The sequence below is a fragment of the Onychomys torridus genome, chromosome 8 (genome assembly GCF_903995425.1).
Source record: "Onychomys torridus chromosome 8, mOncTor1.1, whole genome shotgun sequence".
Lineage (NCBI taxonomy): Eukaryota > Metazoa > Chordata > Mammalia > Rodentia > Cricetidae > Onychomys > Onychomys torridus.
In genome coordinates this window covers 25021162-25040888 of record NC_050450.1, presented here as the reverse complement: position 1 = coordinate 25040888, position 19727 = coordinate 25021162, and the positions used below count along the sequence as shown (strand labels likewise).

The following is a 19727-nucleotide window of genomic DNA, read 5'->3' as shown; positions in this document are numbered from 1 at the left end:
CAAGCAGCACATTGAGGCAAGGTGAGTTCACTGAAGGGTCAGAGGTATAAATATTTGACTAGAGGTAGTGAAGAATTGACCACTTTTATCTAAGGCAATATGTGAAGGCCATATATAGTCTCTAGACCTGAAGGATTTTATAAGAATCATCCTGCACAGTGTTGTGAACACCATCACATGAGCAGGGTCTCTCACTCTGGGAATCCCTTCCCAAGAAGAGCCATTCAGTGACAGGCTGATGAGGCTGATGACAGCCCAAACCAGCTGTATTTCTTAGCCACTAATCTCAGGTCCTTACAGGAGCTCTTTAGTTACCTGTTGGCTAAACGGAAGCCTCAGATGGTTGTTCTGATGCCCAAATAAATGGAAACGAAGTGTAATGACTGAGGCAATCTTCTGAATTCAACTTTATTTGTAATAGATAAAAATATGTGAGGCAGAATAATCTGTGAGGCAGATTTATGTGGAGGAGTCTCTGGAGCTCAGGGAAGTTAGGAAGTATTAATATGAGGCCTCATTTCCCTGGTATAACTACGAGTCCATTCCCTTTATCACTTGTTTGGGGAATAACTTCTCTGTTTCCATAAATGAGTTATGGTACCACGTTCTGAAATGATTAGTCCTAATGCAGCTGTGGAAGACTGTCATTTTCCTAACATCAGTCTTATTTAACTGGTTGAAATTTTAGGTACATGTGTCAGAAGTAGGCAGTAGTTTCACATTTACATGAGCAATCTTCCATGGAGTGATAGAGTTGGATGATCATGTAAAATTGATCATCAGAGTGTTACTTCAGAAACACCACAAATCTCATCCATAGGCTGGAGGTGTGCTATCCAGAACCAGAGGCTCTCAGACATCTGCCTCTTGGGAAAAACGACCACCATCTCCACTTTTCATTGTGTACCTCATGGATAGACAAGACTCCCATGGAGACCCCAGCTTTGGGAGGCAAGGGCCTTGCTTGCCAGAATGTCTTTCCTGGCCATTGTCCAATACCCAGTCACACTGGGCCTACTTACCCACGATCACAGGATTCTCTGTCATGTCTCTTCTCTGGAGGTCCCCAACTCAGTCATGTGACCCAGGACTTCAGACTACCTCAGCTGTTGGAATATGGGATGAGAATATGACATACATCCCAGCTCTGTGTGGACCAAAGTTTATTTAGTAGCACAGCGGATGCTTAATAAATATTTATTGCTTGAGTATAAGATGACCCAGCCAAATGCTGAGGATGTTCATTCATCATTGTTAACTAAGTAAAGTCTGGCTGCCCTTCACTCAGGCAGGTGCACAGAGCTGCTCACATGAGCAGCTGGAGCCATTTGGAACCTCCAGACTTGTAGGTTTGATTGCTCTGGCCCTCATATCTTAATATGCATGACCTATGCACTGCCCCTGACAGGCTGCAACCATACTGGCTGTTCGTTGTTCATTGATTTCAGCTGCTCTGGAAAAAATGTCTGTGGCTTTGTAAAGCCCCACTCCAGCCCTTGGGCCTCTTTTTATTAATTGTGCATACTCTGGGCAGTCTAGATATGAAATGATACCATTACAAGTTGAGCCTTCAAATCTGAGTTGCCAGTTCTAGCTGACTTAAGGGAGTACTGTGACAGACAGGCAAGGAAGCAGAAACACTAGCATGTCTTCAACATGTCAATGATTGCATCCTCAGAAGTCCATTATTCAGATGGGAAGACAGAATCAAACAAGGGTAGTGACTAGCTCAGAGGCATAGAGCTGGTAATTACTGGTGCTGAGGTCCACATCTGGGACTGTTGAACCCTACCAAGCCTCCTTGAGACCTCTACATTTCTCTATGTGAGGTTATCCATTCTGTTCATAGAGATTGAGTCCTCTTCTTCTTCTTCCCCCACTATCTGTCTCTCTACGGTGTCCTGTTAGGCACCAGCTATGTTCTTGTCTCTCCATGGTGTCCTGTTAGGGACCAGCTATGTGCTTGTCCTAGGAGAGCAGTGTGGCTAGGGAGACCCTTGGTTCAAACCTTTATTTGGGGGATCCAGTCCAGCTTTGCTGTCTCTTTGTTCTAAGAGAAAAACAGAGATCTATGCTCCCAGACACAGGCCCAGCACTTAACCTGCCTGTAGCCACATGATCTATTAGATGGGTCCCCATGCAAGCTGTGGCAATTCCTAGTCTTTAACCTCTTTCCTTCCCTCTTTCATTGTTTTTAAAACTGCAACTTTTAATACATCTACTTTTATTTTTTTTTAAGAGTAGAAAATTCTTTCTTTTGCTATAAAGGCTGTTACTGTGACCACCAGCAAATGAGAATGAGGTCTGTGAACTAAACGTTGCACAGTAGCAAGGTGAGTTTCCTGGGTTTGATCACTGCACTGTGGTTCTTAAAAATGCTATCTCTGATTTAAGATGAATACATGGAAGCATGCAAAGGTAAAAGAGGGCTTTATCTGTAACTGATTCTCAATGTTTGCAAGGAGGAAAAAACTACATACACACACACACACACACACACACACACACACACACACACACAGAGAGAGAGAGAGGAGAGAGAGAGAGAGAGGAGATCGCTCTGTGTCTCAGGAGGATGGCTCCAGTCTTCTCCAGATACCAAAAATCTGTGGGTCCCCAAGACCCCTATATAAAATGTAATATTTGTATAACCTAGGCATATCCTTCCCTATATATTAAATCATCTCCACATGTACTATTCAGGCAATTCCAAGAAAAAAGTGTTTAATGCATGTGTTTCATACAGATATATCTTTTCAGATAGTTTTGATCTCTATTTCATTGAATCCTCATAAGTCGAACCCCCAGATATAGAGATTTGACTGCACGCATACATATACATATATGTGTATATATAGATATACACACACATATGGAGAGGGAAAATGATGCTAAAACTAATATGTATAATATTTGAAGAATCTGAGTTAAAGACTACAGAAATTCCATGTCTCACTTGAAATTATTTTACATCTGAAGTTATTTCAAAATAAAAATTACATATGTGAATGTATGTGTATGTATGTGTGTGTGTGTATATATATATATATATATACCTCTAGAGAAGAAAAAGGGGTTGCAAACTCATCATTCAGTTGCACACCCTGGGAAATCAGTTTTGAAGATTTTGTTTACCATCTGTAATGACTATTTGTGGTTGTCAGCTTGAGACACATGGGAAGAGAGAACCTCAGTTGAGGTATTGCCTCCATCAGATTTGCCTGCAGGCACATCTGTGGGGTGTTTTCTTGACTGCTAATTGATGGGGGAGGGCTCATCCCACTGTGGGTGGTGCCTCTCCTGGACGGGTGGTCCTGGCTTGTATAAGGAAGCAGGTTGAGCAGAATCAGTAACAAACTATTAAGCAGCTTTCTTCCATGGCTCCTGGCTTCTGCTCCTGCTTCAGTTCCGACCCACACCTCCATCAAGAATGGACTGTGACCAGGATATGTAAGCCAAATAAACCCTGTCTTCCCCAAGTTGCTTTTATCACAGCAACAGGGAAACAAACTAGAAGGCCAGCTACTAGTAGATCTGTCAAGGCCACTGAGTTTGTTAAAATTAAAGACCCCATAAACCAGCTTTTTGATGGTCCCCGTCATGGTCTGCTGATGGAAGCCCTTCCCAGCCACGCACACACCCCTACAGACTCCTTGTTTAAAGAATGACTCTCGAAGCCTGCTCTACAGAGCATAGAAGGCAGGAGTAGAAGCCACTTAACATGTCTCTGAGTCCATACCACTCTTACACTCAGAAGGACATTGAAACCCTGAGAGCTAGACATCCTAAAACTGGTCTTTTAGCAGCAAGGATGGGATTCAACTCAAGATAATTTATTTCCACCTACCCTTCCACAAAAGCCTCAAGATTGTTCAGTGCCAGAACCCATGGCTTTTGATTCTTTATCTTATGGGCCTTTCCACTGTATCCCATGTCTCCTGGTATATTTGTTTATTAATTAGAGTTGGTAGGAAAGATATACCAGAACGTTACTCCCAATTCTTCCAAACAGTCCACAAGGAAAGTTCTTTAAATAGCAAATTCCATGTAGAGTTCTTGAAAGGTAATTTTGTTTTTTTGAAAAAAAAAAAAGTTCAGCTTACATGCAAGTCTTCAAAGCAAATCTTCCTCAAGGCTCTCCCATCACCCACTTGTCACAGGGCTTTGCTGAAAATTACTCACCAGATGGGCAGGTGGAGCAGAGGCCCATTCAACAGGAGTAGTGCAGAGTGATTCAAGGTGTGCAGGACATAGGGCGGGGCACATTTAGCCCCTCTCCCACCTAGGGAAAACAGCTAGGCAGAGTGCTGAGGAGACCAGCAGAGCCCCCCAGCGGCATTAGCAAGTACTGCAGGCTGTGTCCCAGCAAAGTGAGACACCGAGGGTCGGGACTGTGTGTTCAAGACAGGGCTGCCATTGACCTGGGGGGTCAGGCCCAGAGTCCTAAGTTTAAGCTCATTCTTCTAGCCTGCAACTGACCTCGTTTATTTTGCTAATACTGTGTTCTGGGCCTGGTGTTTGTTCTGTGTGGCCACTCATTGTCCCCACTATATATGGTTTCCATTTTACAACAGAGGACTGGAGGCCCAGAGAGGTTAAACAATATGCTAGAAGTCACACTGCGTGGAAGCCAGGACTTGAGCCCTGTCAAGCTGGCCCCCCAAACTCATAGTCCATCCCCGACATGCCATGTCTCATTTGGAGGGTGACAGATGAAGAAGGGGACCATCTAAAATGTCAAGGGGCATGGCTACTGAGTAGGTAGTCTCTACCCACTGACGGCCACAGGTGGGGTCCTGGACAAGAAAGGGGGATCCTGTGACTCCAGGGCTCTGAGGCTTCTTTTCTGGATTTCTCCAGAGCAACCACTGTGGAAGCCTGCTCCCACCCACGTCTCCAGTGAGCCACTCGTCAGAATTCACTTAGGTTTCCAGAGGCCACCACAAGCTGCTGGTGGCAGATCACCAGCCTGTGTTGCCCAGCCTGCTGTTAGCCCAGCAGTTCTGAGGCCCACAGATGTGCCAGAACATCTGTCACCTATCCATTTAAACTGCAAGCACTATTAAGCTTAGAGATCGAGCTTGGGTAGAGCTTGAGTCTTCAAAGCTCCCTCAGTGTCAATGCATTTTCCTCACTTGTCATAACTCTTTGCTTGTGTTTGCTTGGGTCTCTATTCAAAGCCTGCAGCTGTTCTTGTCCACAGTGGTTCTTGGTGCTCTTGTGTGATGTTTTTTTGTTCCTTATTTCATTCCTTCCCCACTGGGTCCTTGTTTAATATAACATTCTGCGCCCCCAGAGGCTTTAATTTGGGTAGGGAACTCTGACAAAAGCAACGTTTTTAAAGAAAAAGTTTTCAATTTACGGTACTCACAGCCTCTGACCAACTTGTGAAAACAAAAATTTTTCTCCTCGGCTCACCATGATTTCAGAAATCCCTCAAATTAACAATAGACGTTGAGGTTAAAAGCCTTAGACAATACTTAACTTTGTGCCAGAAATGATTCTGAGAGCTCTGTGTGGATCTCCTCACTGACTCCTCATAACAGCCCTATGAAACAAGTAATAGTAGTGTCACCACTAGACAGGCAGGGAAACTGAGGCACAGAAAGCCGGCACATTTAGCAAGCATCCAAGCTAAGACATGAGGCAATGCAGCCAGAGCCTCTGCTCTCCTATACTCCCCCCATGTTCCCCCTTGTGATATGTAGTTAGTGCCAGCTGGACACAGCCAGCATTCAGCCAGGGTTCCTGGCACACTAGCTACTCTGCTTCTATTGGTACAAACCACTTCTCAGTGTGTTTCTCTTATCAGATGTGAACTTCCAAACTCCCCTCTGGAGCCCATTGCCTAGTTTCATTGTCCTGAGGGCCACCAGCCTAAGTCCCTGTTGATCTGCTACTGAGCTGAATAGAAACAAATCGTCCTCATGGTTGGGCTTCATGCATTCAAGGCACTCTGGTCTTTCATAATTTACACATGAAAGACTTTCTGAATTCCATAAGTATTAGCTGCCCATTTTACAAATGAGGAAACTAAGGTCAAGACACATAAGAGTCTCGTCCTGGTATAGTTGGTTATGGAGACAAAGCCAGCTCTGCTGAGTCAGAGAGGGTCACTCATCTTTAAAGCCAGTCCCCTCCGGCAGTTCTCTAAGTTTTTATACCTGTCCAGACCCTGGACAGTGTGCGAAGATTGTATATACAGGCAGAGATGTTTCCGGGCTGTCCATCACTGTAGAGCATGGAAGGGAACTTGACCAGTCTCCTTTGTCCAGGCTGAAGATGTTCTAAGAACAGGGCCGCCAGTGAGATCCACACTCCTAGAAAGGAACAGACACAAAAATAACTTCTTTCTATGGTTGGTTTCCGTTGGCTCAGAAGCTCTTGAGCCAGGAAGCTGGTAAGATGTGGGTTTTTTATATTTCCTGCCTTGGTTGAATCTGTTTGAGGTCATCACAAATGACATCTATGCAACCAAGTTCTACCAGGGAAAATGATGAACCAACAGAGAAATTAACTTGCTACTCTGGGGCAAGTGATCTCAGCTTCTCCCTTTTCTCTGCTTGCAAAAGAAAGCATCTTCAGAAGGACAGACCGAGAGCTAGTTCACTCTTAGGAAGCAATCCCCTCTCAACTTAGATGTAGCAAGCTGAGCGTGCTGGTTCATGCCTGTCATCCTAGCACTTGGAAGGCTGATGCAGGGGCACTGCCATAAGTCATGACTAGCCTGGGCTTATATAGAGTGAGTTCCATGCCAACCTGGGCTACAGAGAAAGACCTTGTCTCAAGAAAGGAGGAAGACAGAGGAGAAGAGTGGGGGACGGGAAGGAAAAAGTATGAGGACGAAAGGAAAAGTAAAGAAGAAAGGTAGAAAAAAGTTTTGGTTTTGGGGTTTTTTGTGGGGTGTTTTGTTTTGTTTAACCAAACTTCTGTTATTCAAGTGCTGGCTGAGGAAGGCTGTGCATGGGCAATTGAAATTTTCAGGATCAGCAACCAAAAGAGTGTAACCATTTCGTGTCAAAGTCACAAGGCAAAGGTGTGACTTCTCATGGCCCTTCCACCCTTTCCTCCTTGAGGAAGGAGCCAATCCAGCATCCTGTGCTGTCTTCGCTTTCTGCGGAGCTTTTTCATTTATTTTGGATTTGGGACTGGTTGTCGTTCCAAGTATCAGAGTAGGTTGGACTTGTTTCTGTCTAGAAAGAGTAATGAAAGGCTTCAAAAAATTAAACATGGTTCCAAATTAACATGGCCATCCCCTCCCTCCTGGTTTTTTTATATGGGAGGTGGGATTTCATGTCTCCTTCTCAGACTCTGGCTCTTCCTATATTTGATCAGTTGAGATTAATAATAGAGCCGGGCGTTGGTGGCATATGCCTGTAATCCCAGCACTTGGGAGGCAGAGGCAGGCAGATCTCTGTGAGTTCGAGACCAGCCTGGGCTACAGAGTGAGTTCCAGAAAAGGTGCAAAGCTACACAGAGAAATCTTGTCTTGAAAAACAACAAACCAAAAAAAGAGTACGTGAAAGAGATTAATAATAGAATTTCTAAAGACAAAACAAAACAAACAAACAAACAAACAAAAAAACCACTGTGCCAGGGTCTCAGATGCCCTGAGGTATGAATTTATGGCTTTTTTGTTTAAATCCTCAATGTCTTAGCTATCACTTAATGAGAATGCATTTTATCTTAATCTTGAAACAACAACAACAAAAACTTCTGGCATGTAATTAAACATGAATGTATGGTCAACTAACGTATACAAATGTCATTGACTCGATATCTATTCCTCTGTCCTAGTGCCCTGGTCATTGAGAAACAGCAGCATAGACAGCGGCGAAGCGGAAGTTGGCCGACGGGTGACACAGGAAGTCCCACCAGGGGTGTTTTGGAGGTCACAGATTCACATCAGTCAGCCCCAGTTCCTAAAGTTCAACATCTCCCTGGGGAAGGACGCCCTCTTTGGTGTCTACATAAGGAGAGGACTGCCACCGTCTCATGCACAGGTACGGCCACACCTGATGGAACCAAGTGGGTAACATGTGCGGGTGCATTGCTTTGTGCCCACTCAAATGCCTATAATTAATCACAGATAACCACAAGTATTGACAAGGACCTGGAGAAACTGCAGCCCCTGTATATTCCTGTCAGGAATGAAAATAGTTCAGCCTCTACAGAGTAAGGTTGGCCAGTTATTGAGAATGATGGTTGAAGAATTGCCATAGGACCGAGAACTTCCTCTTGTAGGTGTATGCTTGGAGAGAAGTGAACGCATCCTGTTCCATAGAAAACACTAATGTTCACTACGGCATTATTCATAGCCAAAGAGTAAAAAGCAACATTAGTGTCCAAATGACGGATGACTGGATAAACATTGTGGTGTGGCTATACAATGGAATATTACTCAGATATAAAGAGGAGTAGAGTGTTGTGATTTGATATAGCATGAATGGGTACACTATGCTAAATGAAGAAAGTCAGATGCAAAAGGCCTGTGTTGTACAATTTTATTTATAAACTATAAAGACAAAATCCATAGATTTTGAAAATCCATAGATGCGGAAGGTAGGTGAGCAGTTGCCAGGGAATTGGAGCCTGATTTTTTTTTTTTTTTACTTATTTTACATCCTGACTGCAGCCTCACCTTCCTCCTCTCCTCCCATTCCTTCTCCTTCAACCCCCTCCCAATCCAACCCTCCTCTGTAATTGCTCAGAAAGAGGCAGGCCTCCCATGGGCTTTATGAAAGCATAGCATATCAAGCTGCCATAAGACCAAGCACACACACACCCCACCCCGTATTCAGGCTGGGCAAGCATGAGGAATAGGTTCCCAAGAGCCAGTCAAAGCATTAGGGACAGCCCTGGCTCCCATTGCCCTGGGAGTCCCACATATAGACCAAGCTATACAACTGTCACATATGTGTAGAGGGCCTAGGTCAGTCCCATGCAGGCTCTCTGGTTGTTGGTTCAGACTCTGTGAGTTCATATGAGCCAGCCTAGCGGTTTCTGTAGGTTTTCCTGTGATGTTCCTGATGCCCCCCACCCCCACCCCCCCCCCCCCCCCCACCCCCACCCCACCCCTGTTCCCTACAATCCTTCCTCCCTCTCCTCAGCAGGAGTCCCTGAGCATGGCCCAATGTTTGGCCATGTGGAGTCTGCCTCAACCAGGCACTAGATGAAGTCTCTCTGATCACAGGGGATGGCCAATTCAGGCTATGTATCCACTGCTGCCCAGAGACTTAGCTGGGTCATCCTTGTAAACTCCTGGGAGTTTCCCTTGCATCAGGCTTCTACCCAACTCCACAAAGCTCCCTTTCCAGTCATCTCTCACAGCACTGTCCTCCTCTGCACACCCCCCAACCCAACTCCCAAGGTCCCGTGCCTACCTGCCCCCAGTATCCCCCAGGAGATCTGTTCTATTTCCCCTTACCAGGGAGATCCATGCATCCTACCCCCCTTGGGCCCTCCTTGTTACCTAGCCTCTCTGAGTTTGTGGATGGTAGCATGGGTATCCTTTACTTTACAGCTAATATCAACTTATGAGTGAGTATATACCACGCTTGTCTTTCTGGGTCTGGGTTACCTCACTTAGGATGATTGTTTTCTAGTGGAGACTGATTTCTAACTGGAACACAAGTTCTTGCAGGGGTGATGGAACTACTTTGAACTTAACTGAGGTGGTGGCCTAACAGTGAATGAACTAAAACCACTGAGATTTTTTTAAAAGTTAAATTTATGTTACATGAATTATTGTTTTTAAAGATGTGCCACCCTACTAATATCTAGCCTACTTTGATTGGCTTAGAAGTTAATTTTGTGGTGCCTTATATTGAAAAGTCGTTTCATTAAAGTCACACTAGGTAATAGACCATTGTATCTGGGAAGAGTGATGTGTGGAACTGGTATCCAGTGACATTTCTCTGTGATACCCGAAATGGAGTTCCTTGGGAAATCCTTGGCAATGGAAAAGGGAGATTATTGCCAGAGTTAGGAATAAGGAAAGTAGACTTTCTTATGGAACTCATATTTATCGCCCTGTGTCTTCCTGGTATATATTTCATTATGCATACCATTTGGACTGAATTAACACCTACCTAGCTTGAATTTCTTTTCCAACAAGAATTACATTTTCTGAGAAGAGCCCAGTTTTCCCTGCCTCATTTGCCCTCAAATCTAGCAAAAATATAAAGTACCTTAGAAAGCACACTGTGAAAGGAAAGCATGCAGATGTCCAGTGAAAGCTGGCTTTGAAATGTGCTGGAATGATACTCATCTAGAAAATTCTATCAGAAGAAATTAAGGCTTTAAAATCATTGGCAAACAGGAAGCTATCAGGCCACCATATCCTTGTCTTTGGTTCAGAGCAGACATTGCTAATCAATGACAGCACTTTTCCTCACTGAGCCCAGTACACAAATACCTCCCCACACAACTCTCAAGGCAGCCACTACTAATCGACCAGTGTTGGCTCTCGAGATGAAACTTATTTGTAATCCCATCTTTATAGCCTGCAATGATCGATATAAGGACTCCAAGGGCGATTTCGTTTTTGAGCAGGGAGGGCTGTGTAGGTTTTTATTACCATACCCAGTGCATGCTATTGGGACCAATATGTAAAGTGGTAATCAATGAGTCCTCCATCCATCCATCCATCCAGAAAAAACATATTTATTGGGCTAGGCATGGATTATCCAGAGATGAGTGAACACTGTCCCTGACCAAGCAGACAGCTGCTCTCCAGAGAGACCCTCATCCAGAGAAAGAGGAACTCAGCTGAGAGGGGTCCCCAAGGCAGCTTCTGGCCAGGCAGCAGGATGCTCGCCTGGGAAGGTATACAGATTGTTAGGGGCTCTGCTTGACCTTCAGGCTCCACTGGTTCTGCTGTAGCAGTAATGAAGGATTTACAGTGGTGAAATCTGCTTGTTGGCGTGATTTGGGAATGGACCAATGTGCCTCTGGGCATAGCTGAGCATGACTTTCCTCTCAGCTAGTCAGCTGCAAGGAGCCGTGCTAAGGCAAACGTTGCCTCCTCACCGCTGTTCTCCTTTGCCTTGCAAGCTCTGGCTACAAGAGCCTGGGAAAGTTGTGATTACAGCAAGTCAATATGAAGGCCCTGCAACGGAGTGATAGCAGACAGCAGCCACAGACACACTCCACTCAGTTTCCCTGCTGTTCTGACATTCAGGACTCCAGTCCTCAACGACAATGTCTTTTCTTCCTTTGTGGCTCTACCCACACTGTCCATCTCCTGCCAAGCTTGTGATTGTTCTAGCGATCATCCTCTCAAAATAGCTCCACTCCAGGGACAGCCCCAGCATACACTTCAAGGGAAGGGAAATGAATAGCAAAGAGCTGATAGGAGCTGGGATTTCAGTCCATCTGCCAATGTTGCAATGCAGGGTATGTTGAGGGGTCAGGTAAGCACAGCATACTATAGATGCCCAGAAATACACAAGACAGGTACACTATCAGGGCACTGCTCTAAAGGGGGAAAGGAGGGAGAAAAATACTGCATGCACATCCTTACACTCACTCCCTGACATTACATGCATTCATGTCCATTTGATGAGCTACATTTCCTAGAGGAGACAGTGCTTAGCTCTTTGCAGGGATAGGTGACTACCACACGTCTCAAGCTATTATAGAATTTCTCATTTCTATTGGCATATCCTATCAAGGAACATAAGTTCTATGGGGATTGGCAGTCTAGCCAAGGTGACTCATTTGAGCTGGAAAAAGAGAAAGAAAGGGAGGGGAAAGGGGATGAAATTCCATTGACTGTGTTGCATGAAATGGCTATGTTTAAATTTTATAGAGGATCTTGCTCTGACCAAGAGACTACAAGTTTAGTACCCTTGTCCAAGGATATTAAACACAAATGAGAATTCTTTTTTTTTTAAAACCTGCTTAAATTTTCCAAGATTCAGAGTCAGTCCCAGCTGACTTTTTCTCAAACTGGCTTTTTACAGAAGATATAGAAGTGCCATGGCATAGGTGAGGAAGATCTGCAGTTAGACAAAGAGCTTCTGGATGGAGGCATGCCATGCCATCACCAAGCGGCTGGAAACAGATTCTTAACCTTACCTATGCCGCCTGCCCCACAACATTGTAGTAGTTATGTAACCATAGACAGAACAGCAGGGAAGATATGGAAAGCCTTGGTAAACTAAAGTCTGGGAAAAACAATAGTGTGTATCCCATTGGACTTCAGCACTGGAAACTGAGATGGAAAAGTACTCTACTAGCATGTGAAAAGTCCTGGGTTCGATCCCCAGTACAGTACAATCATCTCCAAAAACCATATGTGTATCTGTGCCTATGTGTGTGTGTGTGTGTGTGTGTGTGTGTGTGTGTGTGTGTGTATGTAATAAAACCACTAATTCAGACAAGTAATTATGCAAATACAGGGTTTAAAAATAAAATTAATTTCTTCATTATTTTCTTCTTACTGAAAAACAAACTATGTTTTCATTGCTGAAAATTTCAAGAAACAAAAAGGAGAAAGTAAAACTACTCCTAATTTGAAGTAGTCCCCTTTGGCTAAATGTTTATACATGTTTGCTCTAGCAAAGCATATCCTTGGCAGTTAAAAAAAAAAAAAAAAAAAAAAAAAAGCCTGACAGTCCAGTGGCTTAAAATAGCAAATGCTGTTTCTTGCTTAGTCTGGTGTTCAGTGATTCTCCACTAGGAGAGATTGTGACCTGCCCTGATGCCCATCATAGACAGAGACATTGGCAATGCTTGGACATACTTGTGGTCATCACAGCTCAGGGAAGATTGCTACACATCCTTAGACGGAGGCCAAAACTATTGCTAAAACCCTCTCTTTGACGCTACTTTGTATTGCTCACAGCACAGCACCCCACACACACACACCAAAGGAGTTATCTCACTGTGGACATCAGCACCAATCGGATCCCTGCTTCCTGTGTTCCTCTTCAGTTAACGAAGACTGTTTGGCATCATCCTCTGATTCAAGGACACAGAACTACAAAGCCTCTAGTAGCAGGTGCACGGCCAGCTCCCCATGGCAAGGGAAGGGGAGATGGGAAGGCACACCTATGCCTGAAGAATCCTGTGACACATGAAACCTACGTCCCTTCTCTTATTGCCCACAAGTCACACCATAGCTTCAGAGGGGTAGTCAGTGATCGTCCCAGAAGAAGAGGGTCCAAAATATGAAAGAAAAGCACTCACAGTGTGATGACAGTCCTGGTGGCTGGTCTGTGTATACTCCTACAAATAAACCTTTATGAAACTAGTTTACCATGCTAGATTCTCCCAAGAGCGTACACCATGCCTACCCATGGGAGAACTATATCAGTGACAAATTCATTGTCTTGCACCCTCCATAAATTAGTTCTTATCACTTCTCAAACATCATCAGTTAGAAAGGATGCTATCTTTGTGCTTTAAATGCAGAATTTTTGGCATCCTACATTGTGGGGGTTTTTTTTGGGGGGGGGTGTTTTTTGTTTTTTTTAAAGATGCAGTGAAGAAAATATCAGTCTTAACCGATCAACTCAAATCCTTATGGGGATGGTGTGTGTACAGCCAAAGTCGGCTGGATCTTGCCAAATATTTGAAATCCTAAAAACTTGTGTCAGATTTGCTGAACCTTGGTTCAAGAAACAGCACAGATCAGGCTGAGGAAGAAAAATAATCATGTGACCAGGCTTCAGGGCTAGGCATCAGAGGAAATCTCAGATCAGAGTCTGTTGCTGCAAGTCCGGATCTTGGGTGGTTAAGGCAGCGAGCAAGTTTGCTTGACAGTTCATCACTGATTGCTGCTGATATGTCAAGCCAAGGAAAACCCTTTGCGAGAACAAGTCAATAATCGGCAAATTAGGTACATGATTAACCTGAGACAACAAGATGCAGTTACCGCTTGGGAGCCCTGCCGAGACTTCACCTTCTCCACAATCCTGTTTAGCAAATATTAAAAATGCCTACTTCATCACTCAGACTGATGGAGCCAGGAGCCCAGTGACTTCCAGCGGCAATTTGAACGTGTGTTCAGAGGCTTGATTGCCAGGAGGTACTAGGCATGGAGCAGCAGCAGAAAGATGGAAGGGGAGCCTGCAGCTCCTCGCTTGTGCTGAGATGCTCCTGTGGCAGAAACAAACACTCCACGGGTTACGTACAGGAACCAACAGCAGAGAACTGTTCAAGAGACCACCAACTGCCTCATGATCGTACCAAATAGATGCAAATATGACAGAATGGGCCTGTGTGAACTCAGATCAAAGGGGTGAGCTGAGCAAAGAAACATTCCTGTTTGTCCTCATCCACAGCATCCTCCTAATGACATATTTTTAAAGCAAATGTGTGAATGGTGACTAGTGGTGTTAGCTTTTCCTGCCTCCAGCCCATCCTGATCTGTCTCAGAGCCTTGTTGGGAAAGGCACTCTCTTTTTCCTTATCCCCTACTTTCTTGCCCTGCTAAGTAGGCTTGGCTGTAGTTTCAAGCCAAGGTGGGACTCTGGGATATAGGGGCTACTGATTCTCTCAACTGTCTGGCTATATTACCTCGCCACTACCTGTCTGCCCTCTGTAGGTCCAGGTACCAATCCACTGGGCTCTCCTGGGCCTGTCCCTTGAGTGCAGTAGGCTGGGGGTAAAAGCAGGACTTGCAGTCAGCCGTCTAGGACATTGCTGAGCACTTTGCAGAAGCCCCTAAGAAGATGTTCTTTACCATTGTGAGGTAGGCATGTTTTTACAGTTGTCTGTGTTAGGAAGATCTTGTGTAATCCATTGCAGTTTTTCCTGAAGGTCTGAAAGTGCTTTTAGAAAGGACTTTCTCAAGGCGCCCCCAGTGGTGAACTGGTATCACCCTAATTGCCACCAGAGTCGGGGACACTCTCTGAGTGGTTAGAAAAAAATCAGCAAGGAATATTTGAATTCAGTGGGAGAGCTGGTGTGGGGGCAATTCACCGGCAAACCCTGTGCCTTAGTTAGCTCTCTTTTGTGTGATAAAACACCATGACCCAAAGCAGCTTGGGTAGGAAGGGGTTAGTCTGGTTTCACATCTTGGTCATAGTCCATCATGAAGGGCAGTCAGAACAGGAACTCAAGGCAGGAACTAAAGCAGGGACCAAGGAAGAACTCTGTTTACTGGTTTGCTCCCCATAACTTGCTCATCCAGCTTTCTTCTAGCACCCAAGCCAGAAACCCAGGGGTAGCACTGCCTCCAGTAAGCTGAGCCTTCCTACATCAATCATTAATCAAGAAAGTACTCTATAGATTGGCTTACAGGCAATCAGACAGAGGCATTATCTAACCTGTGGTTCCTCTTCCTAGATAACTCTAGCTTTTGTCAAGTTGACAAAAAAGAGTAGTGGTTGGGGAGCATGTACACTGCATGGTTTTCAAACTGTGATGCTGGGTTTCATGGAACTCACAAAGACAGAAGATGGCTAAGAGGAGTGGGTCAGAGGGTACCACTGTGTCTCATAATTAGTCCAGGAAGAATCCTGAAGTTTCTGGAAGGCAAGAATCTGCCAATTTTCCGAGCAAAGAATCTTTATCTTCTAATAAAATCTTACAAAGAACCCCAAGTATAAAACATAAAAGTGACAGTTTTATTTGCATATAGTTTATGGCCCCAAATACACACATACACACATACTATTATTATAGTAATGTCTGTGTATTCATGTTCATCTATATGCACAGTCATCCTCAGTATCTGTGGGGACCCAGCATATCAGCATCCTAGGATGCTCAATTCCCTCCTATATAATGGCATAGTATTTGTGTGAATCTATGTACATTCTTTCATCTACTTTAAACTCTCTCTAGATGACTTATATTCCCCAACCCAGTGCCAATGCTGGCCAGACAGTTTTTATGCCATATTGCTTAGGCAATAGCAGCAAGGGGGGGGGAAATGCCCTTATTTGGTACAGATGTAATTTTCCGTAAATATTTTAGTCAGCTCTTAGTGTAATCCATGAATATGAAATCTATGAATTCAGAAGAATGTATCTCTCCTGGAAATAAACTCACGGGGCTTCATTCTAAGAAAAATATAGGAAAATAGAACTGGAAACTGGATTTTTGAAGTACATATTTTTATGTATACTAGGTTATATATTATAGTCCATCTCTAACACATACACAGAGAGGGAGAGATATTAAAAATAGAAATGTTAATATCTTACTCACTTGAATTGGTGGAAAATGGGGATTTATTAGTATATTCCTTACCACCTCTTCTTAATTTTTGGAGTTTCTCTTTAAGAAAAATGACTCTGGCACAGTTGGGTCTATTTTGAGTGAATCAAGCCTGAGGAAGATTCTGGTGGTGCCTGTAATCTCAGCCAACCTCAAGATGCAATTGATTTATATACTTTGTTTTCTTCGCACACTTTTAACCAAAAAAAAAAAAAAATCATAATGAATATACTTATGTGGCTATGACTAGAAGCAGGCTTTTCTTTAATCATTCCCCTTACAGGCTGTGGATGCTCTTCAATTAAATTGATCCACAAGCTTGAAAGTGAAGTGAGGGGAAATAATTATTTCAAGGTTAAATCATTTAAAATGTCTAACAACTTCTCATAGACCTTACCTTAGTTATAAAAGGAGACGAGTCTCACTCAAGCTTTAAACTCTGTAGTTTGGGCTTTGCTTTGTTTTTTAATCTTGCTGGCCTTGATAACAAATGCTTGAACTTCTAGAACTTGGGAGGCTGAGGCAGGAAACCATGAGTTCAAGGCCAACCTGAGCTCTACTGCAAGACCCCGTTTCAAAGAGAGAGAGAGAAATTGATTTCCATTCTGGGACATGTGGTGTGTTCATTTGGAATTCCACTCCTGGTCTTACATCCTGACACAAGCAGGTGCCTCTGCTCTCCCTGCATTTGCTTAAACAGGCGCCTCCAGTGTGGCTGCGTGTATGAATTTATCCAAGCAGACACTCATCAGCCTGGGATCAGAGGGAGCCTAGTGCATGTCTTTAAGCCTCTAATAAATGACAGTGATGGAAGTTCAAATCTGTGTTCAAAGATGTTAAGACTTTGTTCCGAATGCTCACAAAAATTAAAGGCCTCTCAAATGACCACTAAAATCCTTCTAGGTAAAGATGCTTTTATGTTTTTTTAACATTTACCTGATCACGTAAAAATGTTACACACACACACACACACACACACACACACACACACACACACACACTTTGGACTAGTAACTGCCTGCTGATGATAATCATGACTGGCATTATTATCGAGGGCTTCAGTGTCCCTCAGACTAATTGCTTCATATGAATTAACTTAGTTTATCCTTACAACAGCTCTATTAGGAGCACCCCCATTTGACAGATGGAAGCACAGGTGTGGGATGGGGTCACAGAGTTGCTTTGTGTAAGACATGAAGGTCAGACACCTTCCTCTCTGGTACTCAGTCATTCCCAAGAGCATCTCCAGGATGTAAGCCTCATTGTTACAGAGCAAAATTACAACTCCTGTCAAGACTAGGAATTTCATTAAGGGGAAGAAGGCAGTGCCAGAGCCTTCAAGTGTGTCTGGAACTTCCGGAAAGCCCTGTGCTTAAGGATCCCACTTAAGAAGCAGCGCACATCAAGGCAGGGGAAATCGGCAAATTCGTCATTGGCACTTCCAAGGAGGGACAATTAAGAAAACATAAAAAGAGGTCCTGGGGAAACTAGATGGAAGCATCCACTTTTGCTACAAAAATGTCCTTTTTGGTGGGGTTGGGCCAATCAGCTGAAAAGCTGGCATGCTGTTTTGTCTGTTTCAGCTACTCTAAGATGCATGTCATGCCCATCTCTTGACATCTCTGAAAACAGGATGTGTTTGGCGATCGATGAGGCTGAGATAGAATGAAATATTTGGTGTCACATTTCTGTGTGTGTGAAAACTGAGTATGCATTCAAACCACCACTAGATATTTGCAAATATTCCCAATTCTTCTTAACTACAAGATAAAATATATATTTTTTAATTAGAGTTTCCTTTTGCAAGGTAAAATCTTAATTACACATTTTCTCATTTATTAAATGCATCTACTTCAAGTGGCCTCTTACTCATTGCAAATATCTTCAGACAACTAGATGCTGCTATTTAAATCAAGCCAGCATGGGGCTGCATCATAATTCTTAAGATGTTTAAATATATATTTTTTAAATAGTGTTTAAATAAGTGTCCTATGGAATACTTATGCAGCTCTTCTAGACACAAAGAATGGAATCTGCAGTGCAGTACAGTACAGTTCAATTATACCCTCTAGCACTTCCAGGCTATGTGGCCTTGGGCAGCTCATTGGCATCTCTGTGCTTAAGGATCCCTCATCTGTAAAATGGGCACAAAAAGAGTGTTACTTATAGCAATTTCATGAGATACTGTTAAGAAAGTCTTCATAAGGTGCCTAGAATGGTGCTGGCACAGGAATGGAAGTAAGCCATTATCAAGAGTTTTGACTTGTGTTTTTCTTATTATGGTGTTGGTAGGAAAAAAATAGAAAATACTGATTTTTTTAGTGTGCTCTGGTGTACATTCCTCTTTCCTGTTCACATATTTTGATCACTGTTTTAAAAACGTGGCATCAAAGGCTAGAAATGTGGTTCAGCAGTGAAGAGCACTTACTGCTCTTGCAGAGGACCTGACTTTGGCTCCCAACAACCACATTTGGCAGCTCACAACTTATAATTCCAGTTCCCTGGGACCTGGTGCCCCGTACTGGACTTCTCAGGGTCCTGCACTCATATGCACACACCATACACAGGCACACACAGGGTGGGAAGGGCACAGGGAGGGGAGCTTTTCTAAGGAAAAAGTATATACAAGATCACAGCCCTAGAGATGACTTAGTGGGTATAGGTGCTTGCCACTAAGCCTGATGTCCTGAGTTTGATCCCAGGGACTCATGTGATAGAAGAAGAAGACCAACTCCCCAAAAGTTGTCCTCTGACCTCAACATGCATGCCATGACAGATCTGTTCCCCTTGAACTGAATAAATAAACTTATCTTAATTAAAAAAAAAATTTAAACTGCTTACTAATAGTGAGAGGAAATCTTTGCAAATCTGAATATTCTTTCTTAAGTCTTTTTAGGTACCTAAAAAATAGTCTAGCTTTATTTTTAAAAAAGTTAGCCAATACTTCTTTTTTAGTATTATAAATCATTCTTCAGTAAGCAGCTTTGAGACCCATGTGCATGCACTTTTTACTAATTTCCTTGTGATGAATTATTTGAATGGAACTGCTGCTCAGAGAACTCGCACTGTGTCGAGGCTTTCTAACGATAGTCCTAAGAATGCAGACACCAAGTGCTACCAGGAGCCACGCTGGCATGGCCGGAGAGGAAGGTCCCTGTGTTCCGTGCACCACAGGGAAGAAAGAGCGGGAACTCAGGATCACTTCCCCAAAGCTGTGCCCCTGCCAGGCCAACAGCTTAGCCAGGGCAAGCTGAGAAGGCACTCAGTAGCTGCCAGTCAGCTCCTCTTTGGTGCCTGGGAAGTGGTTTTGTGACTGGACACATTCCCCATGGTTCCCTCTCCTTGGTGATGTGCTTGATATATTTTTGCATAAGACCCTCCTATTGACTTTGGGAGGGCAAGGAGCCAACTGTGACATTTTTGATGAAGAGTTAGCAAAAGACAATTAGAAGGGAAGGTGCCATAAATAAGAAACCATGACAGCAGGGCACCAAGCAGTAGAATGTGCACACCCCTGGCCTTGTGGTGCATGGAGTCTTTGGGCATCTTGGAGG

The 19727-nt window shown here is 43.8% G+C and overlaps 1 protein-coding gene across 13 annotated transcripts in view; it reads left to right on the top strand.

Annotated features, from left to right (window-relative positions):
• Positions 1-19727, top strand: part of Tenm2 (teneurin transmembrane protein 2) — a 1224381-nt gene that overhangs the window by 1017204 nt on the left and 187450 nt on the right. For all 13 annotated transcript variants that reach the window (XM_036195999.1, XM_036196007.1, XM_036196006.1 and 10 more), the window contains one exon: positions 7798-8003. In XM_036195999.1, the coding sequence (XP_036051892.1) occupies positions 7798-8003 (206 nt within the window). The remainder of the gene's footprint in view (positions 1-7797; positions 8004-19727) is intronic.